The sequence below is a fragment of the Danio aesculapii genome, chromosome 2 (genome assembly GCF_903798145.1).
Source record: "Danio aesculapii chromosome 2, fDanAes4.1, whole genome shotgun sequence".
NCBI classification, from domain to species: Eukaryota; Metazoa; Chordata; class Actinopteri; order Cypriniformes; family Danionidae; genus Danio; species Danio aesculapii.
In genome coordinates this window covers 18,579,956-18,591,637 of record NC_079436.1, presented here as the reverse complement: position 1 = coordinate 18,591,637, position 11,682 = coordinate 18,579,956, and the positions used below count along the sequence as shown (strand labels likewise).

The following is an 11,682-nucleotide window of genomic DNA, read 5'->3' as shown; positions in this document are numbered from 1 at the left end:
AATTGAAGACATGTCAGTAGACATGAGCTAAACTAATCAGACATGAGACCCAAGTAAACAATGAATGATTATTTTCTCTTACTTATAGCATTCTAGTTATGACTTGTTTGTAGTGAGAGCAACATTTGGGCAAGTTGTAGATGTGTGTGGAAGCAACTGGTAACATTTTAATAATATTTTAGCAAATTGAATGAAATTATCGAAATGACTCGAAAAAAGATTCAAAAGACTCAATGGGTCTAAAATGAGTCCGTAAAATGATTCAAGCTTAACCAATTGAATGATGGGCATCGCAAGAAAATAATGGAGAAACATTGACAAATGGACAAAAGTGCTCTGATAGCCTTGCCAGGGTCGAGGTTATGGTATCTAATAAAAGATTATTGAGATAAATTAATGTTTGCAAAACAATGAAGTGCACAGATACACAAGCACTTCTATATACACATTTAAAAATAAGAAGAGTACATTTTCATTTCATGCTGACTTTAAAGAGGCAAGACAGAAACAAGATGCTGCTGCAGAGATCTTTTTATTATACTCACCCGAATGTACATTTACTCTAACGCAAACCTAAAAAGGATTTAATGATGTTGTATATGTACTATAACGTTTACCAAGTTGCACCATTGCTTATGACTGAAACTTTCACCAGATGGCGCTGGAACAAAGATGACATAAACCAGAAAGATATGGGTGACATCATCAGGATTCACAATCAGAATAATGAACAAGCCTGGCAGGAAATCCTGAGATGGGAGAAACTCCATTCAAAGTAAGTGAGGTGTTTAAATGCTGGCGTGTTTGATTTCAGTTTTTCAGGGTACACCCGGGATTCTCCAAATTAAATTCAAGGCTTTTTAAGACCTTTTTAAAATCTTTTCAAACGAAATTCAATGCCAACTTCGTACCCATTCTGACAGTGGAATAAGGAGAAAATGTCAAATCTGTATAAATTTTGAACTCTAGAAAATAATTATGTATAACTGGGCTACTTGAATTACATAAAACATTTTATTTCAATTATCAGTTATATTTAATCCTCGTCCACCCAGTAGCGAATATGAAGGTCCAACTGGTTACTTTTCGTCATCTTATTGAAACTCTTGTCAAACATAACCACAAACCCATTGGGCTTATTGACCAGGTCAGTCAGTTCTTTAGTGGTCATTCTGTGGTGGCAATGCTTCTAATTTAGAAATTTCTTCATTACTGATAGCCAAAGCTGTTTCAGTAACCGAAGAGGTCTCCGGTGCACAGAACTGCACAATAGGTGGTTGGCGCTGATGAGCAGTACTACACGCAGTGTGTTTGGCACCCCTCATATGGGAGTCCAGGGCCATAACACCCATCGTCGCAACCTTAAAAGATTTCAGGCACCAACAGTCATTTCAGCTGTCATTTCCTGGCACAAACTTAACCCAAACGTAATGGCCACAGCGAATTAAACCAACGCTTTCCCATTTTAGCCAACAAACTAGGCTAGCGACTATCTTGTTCTGTACTCACTTGCCTTCTAACCATAGTAACAGGTGCGCACGCTTTCACGATTTCCACTATGACGTGGAGCGCGAGGTGCACTCAACATTACGCTGCATGAGTTTTTACTTAGCCTACATTAGTAACAGTTAACTTTGTTACAATATGAACTTAATCCTAGGAAAGCCAAAAAAAACGAATAAAATAAGACCTTTGTAACAAAATCCAAGACTTTGTCTACCAACTTCAAGGCCATTAAGGCCTTAAATTGAGATGATCATATTTGAGACTTTTTCAATGCATTTAAACCCTGTGGGTACTGTTTTTTTGCGTCGACTCCTTTACTAGGAGTCGATGAAATTGACTATGTGACTGGATCTAAATTGTTGTCAAAACAGGGTATAGCATAATAAACAAATTTAGTCATTAGTACTAAATCAGTAGATTTGAAAACAATTTAGATGACTGTCCAGGGCTGTTTTTCAAAAGGATCATCAGGCTAAGTAGATTGTAAAAATGATCATGTGTAATAATCTTAATATTATGGTTTTACTGTCATTTAGTATGCAAATAACAAAGAGGCTATATGAAATTGTGGTTAAATACTGTACTTTTAACTTCTCCCAGAAGTCAATAACATTCAACTATTAAAGCATATGTTTTTTTATTAAGGAACTCTCAAGTAATTATTTTAACGTAATTAAGTACCTTAATTTAAAAAAATAAATCAAATGGGTTTGATTTTTCTTGTAAATCAGTCAATTTGGACATGTTTCAATTGTGTTATACCACATGTTCTTAAGAACGTAATAAGTCGTAAGCTCTCTGTAATTGCATTGATTGACATAAAAGCCAATCAGAAGCCTTTAAATTGTTAAACGGCCAATTAGCATGAAAGGCAAGCGAAGCGAACAAAGTTATCAAAATAAAAACATTCAACTTAAAATGATTTTAATAGCCTACAGATGAAAGCAGAAAAGAACAGGAAAAGATTATGACAACCTTTTTAACTGAAGCGGTATAGAGGTTTATTTTAGCTAGAAGGAATATGCCATCAGAGTAAACTAGTTTGAGTTGTGTTGACGATGAAATCTAAGCTAAATTCTAATTATATTAGACGAAAGGGGCTGGCAGAGATGTATTTAGAGTTAGTATTTTGCTGTTTTATCATTTATGAAAGCACAGGGTAGCCAAAGGAGAAGCGTGAAATACAGTATGAGTACCGGTGAGCCTTTCGACTGACTATAATACATCAGTATTAAAATTCCGTCTTTCATTTCATGATAAAGTGCTCTCAACATGTATTATAGAGAAGCAAGTAAGTGATTTTCAGACACAAGATTAAGTGTCAGAGTACATAAAGTAAGTAAATCCTGATGTTCTTCTGTTGTCCTCCTCAGAGAATGTCCATGTGGACCTTCACTCTTAAGGTTTGGTGGCAAAGCAAAAGACTTCTCACCCAGAGCCAGATTTCGCCATTGGATGGGGTGAGTGATGCTATCTAGTAATTTTTTTCCCCTAAATGCTTTATCTCAAAAAGACTTCTACAGCAGTGATTTTAATGTATGCAATAATTTATAACTGTTGTTTAATGGTGTGCAAGCTGACATTGTCACTGAAAAAAACCCAAACCAAAACAAACATGTCTTGAGTCACTGACTGTCTAAGCATATAGTTCAAACTATGAAAATAAGATATCAGTGTATGTTAGTTGAATATATTTATAAGATATGATATAGTTACGTAATATCGCAAACAAAACTATGTTTTACTAAAGATCAGTGCACGATCATGATTGCAATCACTTGTTTTAAATTAAATGGCTATTTTGAACAAATCATTTGAACAAATGATTCAGCGAATCAGTCAGTTTACCCAAAAATGAAAATGTCCTCTCCATTTACTTGCACTCAAGTGTTTGTAAACTATTAGGAATAACACACAAAAAAAAGATATTTTGAAGAATGCTGTAAGCCAGTAGTCATTCACTTCCACAGTAGGAAAAATGCTATGGAAGTCAATGGCTGCTCCTTTCCAACATTCTTCAAAAAATCTTCTTTAGTATTCAAACAGGTTTAGAAGAAATTGAGGATGAGTAAATGATGACAGAATTTAGCCGTTTTAGTGAATTATTCATTTAACACCGGGACTTGCTGCCACATGCAGCTTGTTTTAGTTACAGATTTAACTATCCATGACTGACATAACTAACTAGCTACATTTATCATTTATCGTTCATTTATCTTTATTTAGAAAAAATTCCCAAATGCTGTCAGGAGAGTTCTAATAATGAGCTTCTGGTGTTGTGTGTTGCAGGCACGAGCTGCCATTTGATAGGCACGACTGGATAGTTGACCGCTGTGGAAAAGAGGTCAGATATGTGATCGACTACTATGATGGAGGCCTGTTGTCCAAACACACCATCCTCGACGTGCGTCCAGCCTTCGACTCTTTAGGAGCCATTTGGGACCGTATGAAAGTGACCTGGTGGCGTTGGACCTCAACATGAACTTACTGGACATGAACTGTTGGATAAACAGGAACTATTATTTATAACCAAGTCTGTGGAAGGTTTATTTTTTGCATTTGGAGTCCTAATGGCTTACTTATATTCCTGTGATGGCTCCATTATGTGTAAATTCGGAAACTATTTAGTTAGAATGTGGCACTGTGTGCTATTGCAAACATATTATATCATGTAATTAAAGAGGAAGCGCTGTTAATCGTATGGTGTTCTAGTATACATTAGGAAATGCACAGTATGGTATTTAGAATCTATAGTTGACATTTCAGTGCTGCTTTATCATAAGATATCCATAATATTAACAATACAGAGTCTAGTGGCTGTGTAAATATACACACAATCAGATAGATACTTTTTAGTTTTACTTTTTACTAATTATATTCATTTCTGGCATAAAGTCATTTAAAAGAATTTATTGTAACGCTCATTAAAATATTCACTTTTTTAGTTTAAACACTTGTTTTTTTAAAACAGAATATAAAGATGTAATATTTTGGAAATTGAGTTGATAGTTTTGAAGTACAGTACATTATTTTATGTTTATATTATTAATGAGCTGAAAAATATTTGCAATTGAAAATATTGTTAAATAAAATAAAGGTCTGGCTTAACTCAAAATGTCCAGGTACAACTATTGTGCAATGTACTTCTCAAAATATAAAAGTAAAACAATACTGATAATAATAAACATTAGTGTATAAAGAAACCCACTATTAATACCCACTATAAATCCCACTATTCGTCCATGTTTAATTTTAACAGTAAACCAAACTCTGCACTTTGTTGCACAAAAAATAAATTTGTATATAAAATAATGAAATAAAACTAATTGTTAATTTTATTTGCTTGCATTTGCAGGGTTAAATTGTCAGTGCTTTCATTTGATTAATATTGATGCATAAAATGCCATAACTGCCGTCAATAATTATCTCCATGCTCTTTTTTTTATATTTAAGGAGAAACACCATGAGTCCTGAGGGGTATTGCACAAAAGCAAGATAAGGATTAAACTGGGAGTTTATCTGGCTCAGTTGCATGAAAGCAGTCTAAACTAAGCTAAATTAAGTTACTACAGAGATTTATTCTTTGCGGCTCCAGAGCAGGCTTCCAAGCAGGCTAAGAATAACCTAGTGATTTATCTGTTAGTTTTGCTGTCAATGCTACTAGAATTAAAAAAAACTTTAAAGTCACTCCATCTTTTAGGCCTTTACATATATTTTCCAAACATTAAAAGAGTTAAAAAGTGTATATGTTAAAAAAAATATATTAGTATGTATGTATACGGTCATTTCTGTATAGGGGAGCGATAGATAAGAGATATAAAATTAATATCGTATTATAGGATTAAGAAAATCAGTTAGAAAAAAAATAATAGAGATTAATATAGATTATGATTAAATCATTTAATTTCAGTTAGCATTTTCATATAATATTCACCATAAATTTCCTGAGTAACTAAGTGAACAATTGCTAATTTGTTTATACGTTTCGCCTCTACACGTGATTCTTTTAAGTCTCTGAATGAAAGTAATGGGAGGTCCCAGATCAGTAGGCAAAAGTACCATTTTTTACCTTAATACCTGATTGGCTGACATCATGTTTAATCTATTTTCCATCGCTGATTCTGTGACCAATCCTGTGGTCTGTTTAAGAATGTCATGAACGTTCACTTATCCTGGTTATCTACATCGGGCTTGACATAGTGTCATGTTCACATCCTGGTTCACAAATGTCCAATGGACTAAGCCAGGAGGAGCTGATTAAAATAGGTCAAGCCACGCTTTTTCTGTTGTCCTGGCTACTTTTGTGCAATGCCGCTCTTTTGATCGATGAATCCTCTCTACCAGTATTCACTGCAACGACTGTGGTTCTGCAAACTTTATTTGGATCTGCAAACTTTATGATCCCGATGTTGATCTGGGAGCACATGCACTTGTGCCAGGATGCTCATTTCTTAATTCCGAGCTTCATTTGCTATGTTTTCCAGAGGTTCTTCAAGTCCCACTGATGTCCATCATGTCCACCACGGACATTCCTCTCAGAGATTCTGTTTAAATTGAGTTTGAGCCGAGGTGTCCTTTGCTTTTTGGAGTTTCCTGAGTCAGAGCCAGTTGAAGCTGTTTGATTTTCAGAGCTCCCTTCTCAAAATCCTTGGTCACAAGTTTCCTTCTAAAGTTGCTCTGATACAAGATCTTTCTGGATCGCTCCATCAAAGGATCCTCTAAAGTCCTCTGTGTTTCCTCCTGATACTAAAGCAGGTCCTCTAGAAATAAATCAATCCTGTGTGAAACATTACAAATAAATTGAGATACAATACAAATATATAATACAAGGCTAAAAACAATACAAATACTAATAATAAGCATTGCTATAGAGCGGTGCAGAAATCAAAACCCTGAGGAATAATTCACTGTGTGATCCTTTGGGGTTTTTCTTTTTACAAGTAAAACAACATCTGTGGTAAACATAACTTGATGATATTTAATCATTTTTCTCTACAATGGAAATTAGACAGTGAATTTTTGAATAAGTTGCTATGTGGGTTTTAAAGGTGCCCTATAAAGAAAATCTGGGTATGTCTAGGTATGGTCAAATAATAAGAGATCAGTTTGTGGAAATGGGCATACCATGAGCCTCAGACACCATTGTTTCCTCATTCTTGTGTAAATTCCATGAGTGTAAAATCAATCGGAACACAAAACAGACTGTTGCGTGACTCACAGCCCTTATAATTTTAAAAATAAAACGTTTTTAAAATAGCTTAAGAAAAAACTTTAATAAGGTGCTTTTTTGTAACACTTAAACTGATGGCCACCATTACCGTTTTTGATGGCCCAAGACTTGCATTAATGGAAGAATATAAGATCTGTTTACCTACAGACACAAGTGACTGATATCAAATTTACACTCGATTAAGGCCTAAGACACTACAGTATGTCTAAAGAAATTTTTAAAAGAAGCAGCGATGTGCCTCAGGACTGTCACCTAACAGTTTAATATAAGGTAAATACCTCTAAACACTGCTTATACACTGATCACAGTACTTACTGTAACTTAATGCTATATTTTTTCTTTCTAGTGATTTTAGTGATAGAGGTGATGCTGAAACCACTCAGGAGGAGCAAAAGCAGGAGTGCCTGAGAGACACGAGAAGAGCACAAATACACACTCTAAAGGCTCCAGTACACACAGACTCCCTTTGGAGGATCACAAACATCCTCAGAGCGTTTCCTTCAGTCACACAAACCAACCTGCAAAGTATCTGTAGGCCGAGTCCTTCATCAGATCTCCACAGCCAAAGTCCAGCAGCTTGATGTCATGTGAGTCTGTGGAGATCAGCAAGTTCTTTGGCTTGACATCCCGGAGCAGGACGCGGACACGATCAGCTGCACCAGCACTTTCTTGGCCAGACGCTCGTCCAGACAGCCGTTCTCCTCACAGAAACTCTGGAGATCTTGGCAAGGAGCTGGACGCTCCAGGATCAGGACGTAGCGTCTGGGATGGTCAAACCAGTCCAGCAGCTGCAGGACACTGGGGCAGACAGGAGCTGAAGAGACGAGGGTCATCAACGCCACCTCCAGCGGCAGACGACCCTGACCGCCCTGCAGGACAAATTCTCCATTACATCCAGGACTGAATCAAACACAACAGATTCACGCTCAACTTAAAACATTCAGTCTGGTGTGCATCCGCTCTTTAGACACGTACTTGATGGCCACCTGTAGACAGATAAACCACAGTAAATCAGCCCTGCCTGATTGGGACATGTGACATTTCCTGACATCAACATTTCTAAAGCCTGTCTGAATGAAGGAGTGAAGGAAAAGTATTACTGGCAGTCCATCAGACCTGCGGATCCCAGCAAACACAGCCGAATCCGCTTCGTCCCAGCAATGGGCCCTTGGCATATTGGTCTGCAACATAGAAGAGCAGCAGAAATGTGTTGAAGAGAAAACATGAGTGGAGTCTCTTTAATGAGCAATCATTTCACAACTGAGTCTCCACTATAAGCCTGTGCTGACCTCTGCGAGAGCGTTCGGCAGGTCTCCTAGACGAGGTGGACGGCTTTCGCTGCTTCCTCTTCCTCTGATCTGTGGACACAGAATCGGCCAACAGGGAAGGCAGAGGTGCCAAATAACCAGGAAGCCCACCAGAAGCGTCCTGTGTCTCTGTCCTGAACTGCTGTCTGGGTGAAAGCTGCACTCCTGGATCTGGAGCGGCCTGAGGATAAAAGATCACAGACAGCAAACACTGATTATTGATTATTAATAAAACATCACTCACTGTCAGTGGTCACACTGCATTATTATAATCATTACAACAGATTCAAGGAAGAAAATACTTTCTTAATAAGTCTGTTTCTTCATTAAATAAAAAACATTTATTAGTTAGCAGGGAATATTTTAAGCTTAAATGACTTGATTTACACAATCTTCTTCATATTAATTTATTAAAACACTGTAAACATATTATAAACCTAGCAATAATAAACAAATGTAAAATGAAGAACACTCACTTCCTCTTTCAGCCTTTTGCGCTATGAAGTCCGTCCTGCAAAACTCCACCAAAAAAGAAAAAAACAGGAGAAAATATAATGACAAATCAACAGAATATTAATAAAAACAACTTATATGTAAAACAAACAAATAGAAAAAGGAACAAAATACAACGAAAATGACAAAAGAGCAATAAAACAAGTGTCTGAACCATTAAAATAATAAAATAATAATATATTCTTTTCAAAGAAAATATCCTCCGATCTCTTCCTGGAAAGAAAGTGTCCTCTCAGAAATCCTCAGGGCTTTTTTGAAGAATCAGTTTCAGCACAAAAGTCTCTGTAAGTCTCTGAATTCGCCTCGTCTCTCAACCAAGATTTTCAGCGGTTTCATATATCGTATATGTGTTTATATATCGAGTCATATAGTAAACGCGTTACTATAGCAACTCAAATTTGAAAAATCACTAATGTAGAAATCTGACGTCACGCCTCAGCACATTTACATTTAGTCATTTAGCAGACGCTTATATCCAAAGCGACTTACAAATGAGGACAAGTAAGCAATTTACACAACTCTAAGAGCAGCAGTGAATAAGTGCTATAGACAAGTTTCAGGTGTGTAAAGTCTAAGAAGAAAAGCAATAGTAATGTTTTTTTTTTGAGAGAGAGTACAGTTAGTGGTATAGCCAGAGAGGCAGTTACAGATTAGCAAGGAAAGTGGAGACTAAATAGTTGAGTTTTTAGTCGTTTCTTGAAGACAGCAAGTGACTCTGCCGTTCTGATGCAGTTAGGGAGTTCATTCCACCAACTGGGCAGATGGAATGCAAGAGTTCGGGAAAGTGATTTCTTCCCTCTTAGGCATGGAACCACGAGAGGACGTTCATTCACAGAATGCAAGTTTCTGGAGGGCACATAAATCTGCAGAAGTGAAAGCAGATAAGGAGCAAAGCCAGAGGTCGCTTTGTAAGCAAACATCAGAGCTTTGAATTTGATGCGAGCAGCAACTGGCAGCCAGTGCAAACGGGTGAGTAGCGGAGTGACATGTGCTCTTTTGGGTTCATCAAAGACCACTCGTGCTGCGTTCTGAAGCAGCTGAAGAGGTTTGATAGAATTAGCTGGAAGCCCGGCTAGTAGAGAGTTGCAATAATCCAGTTTGGAGAGAACAAGAGCTTGAACAATGAGTTGAGCTGCATGTTCAGATAGGAAGTGTCGGACCTTTCTGTTATAGAGTGCGAATCTGCAAGATCGAGCAGTTCTAGAAATGTGGTCAGAGAAGTTTAGTTGGTCATCAATCGTTGCGTTTTACCATTTTGGATGCAGTTATGGTTGCCCCATCCATCTGGATTGAAAAGTTATGGTGTAAAGTCGGGTGGCCAGAAACTTCAAGATTTTCCGTCTTTCGTGAGGTTAAGCTGAGATGATGGATCTTTCATCCAGTGTGAAATGTTTGACAGGCATGCTGAGATGCGAGCTGGAACCGAGGGATCATCAGGGTGAAAAGAGAGGGATAGCTGGGTATCATCAGCATAGCAGTGGTAGGAAAATCCATGTTTCTGGATGACTGGTCCTAAAGATGTTGTGTAGATGGAGAAGAGAAGTGGTCAAGAACAGAGCCCTGAGGTACCCCAGTGTTTAGATGCTGTAGGTAGGACACCTCTCCCTCTCCAAGACCTGTCAGAGAGGTAAGATCTGAACCATGAATAACAGTGGCTGCAACGCCCAGTGACTCAAGCGTTAGATAGCAGGATCTGGTGGTTTACAAGTGTCAAAAGCAGCTGATAAATCCAGCAAGATGAGGACAGATGATTTAGAGTCTGCTCAATTAATAATGAATAAAATAATCTACTGATATTTTTATACATTCTTAGAATCATCATTTAACCACCCAAACAAGGATTTTGCTTTTGCGGAATAATAAATTAATAAAAAGTAGGACCAATACCGACAGCCATGCTCAATCTATCCCAGAAAAGACTCATTATAATGTCAGGCATTTACTTTGATAATCAAAAACTCTCAATTATGCTCTGTGCATTTTCTAAAGCGTTTTTAGATGGAGGGAATATCTGAAAACCGAATTTTTAATGTTTATTTACTTATTATTATTATGATTAAATATTTAGCAAAAACATTATATAGCCCAATGAAGATGTGGATGCACTTTTCTTGCGTTTACAGTCATCATAAGCACTTCAGTATGGGATTACTTGCGATGAACATAAAAAAATAAAAAGTAATAATAATAATAATAATTATTATTATTATTATAGTAATAATAATAATTATTATCAATATTATTAATAATAATAATTTCCTTATACACTTCAAATTTAAACAGTTATTACAGATATGTGTAGGAGTGATTATATATATATATATATATATATATATATATAATATATATATATATATATAATATCTATATATATATATATATATATAATATATATATATATATAATATATAATTGCATTAAACTGTAGGAAAAAAGAGGACTCCAGCACTGACTCCAGGAGACACATTTATTGACAATACATCTCTCTTTATACCATTAAAATAACATTACAAGTTTGAGCTTTCTTATTTCAAGATAACTGGAGTTTTTTCACAGCATAGAATTATAATTGGTTTGTAAATAAAAGCGTTATTGTATTTTATATCCGAGAAAACAGCAGCTCCTCCGTTCAGTTGCGTCTGTTTATAGTGCACTGATGACCGGATAAAGATGGCGGCCGCGTTGACGTACCGGAGCAACGGACCTAAAGCGGACCATGAGGCTTCAGGCTATCTATATATGGCGGCGCGGTGGCGTTGCTGTGGTTACCAACGTCAGTGGCGTTCTAAAAGAATGTGTTCGAGAAACGGTCGATGACGCTGTGACCTGCATTAAGTGTCTGGCCATCGCTGACATTAGCGGTATGTGAAGATCTTTCTAAAAGTGTCTTTTTTTAGGTTATTATATTTGGTTGTTTCGACGTGATTTTGCTGAAGGACACGAGAAAGTTGAGTATTTCTCTCTGTCATATCATTTCAGATTATTATATGAGTTTTTCCACGTCTTTTTTCACGACTGTAGATTGAACTGAATGTTAGTTGGTATTGAAGATTGCTTTAGTATCGACTTGTCAATTTTAGGATTTTTAATATGTATTTATTCATTTCTAGTTTGTGTATTCTATTA

The 11,682-nt window shown here is 36.6% G+C and overlaps 1 protein-coding gene and 1 pseudogene across 1 annotated transcript; one reads left to right on the top strand and one right to left on the bottom strand.

Moving 5' to 3' along the window:
* The first annotated feature begins 660 nt into the window (after positions 1 to 660).
* Positions 661 to 4,202, top strand: LOC130235722 (holocytochrome c-type synthase-like). The gene is made up of 3 exons (XM_056466148.1): positions 661 to 775; positions 2,880 to 2,966; positions 3,796 to 4,202. Exons 1-3 carry the CDS (start codon positions 693 to 695, stop codon positions 3,986 to 3,988), a joined length of 363 nt encoding a protein of 120 aa, XP_056322123.1. The 5' UTR covers positions 661 to 692; the 3' UTR covers positions 3,989 to 4,202.
* A 2,885-nt stretch (positions 4,203 to 7,087) lies between these two features.
* LOC130234715 (serine/threonine-protein kinase pim-3-like) lies at positions 7,088 to 11,274 on the bottom strand (annotated as a pseudogene).
* Positions 11,275 to 11,682: the final 408 nt, after the last annotated feature.

Coding starts and splice junctions, on each gene's coding strand:
- LOC130235722 (XM_056466148.1), top strand. CDS start 693: ATGGGTGACATCATCAGGATTCACAATCAGAATAATGAACAAGCCTGG. Junction 776..2,879: donor TGGGAGAAACTCCATTCAAA/GTAAGTGAGGTG, acceptor TGTCCTCCTCAG/AGAATGTCCATGTGGACCTT. Junction 2,967..3,795: donor AGATTTCGCCATTGGATGGG/GTGAGTGATGCT, acceptor TGTGTGTTGCAG/GCACGAGCTGCCATTTGATA.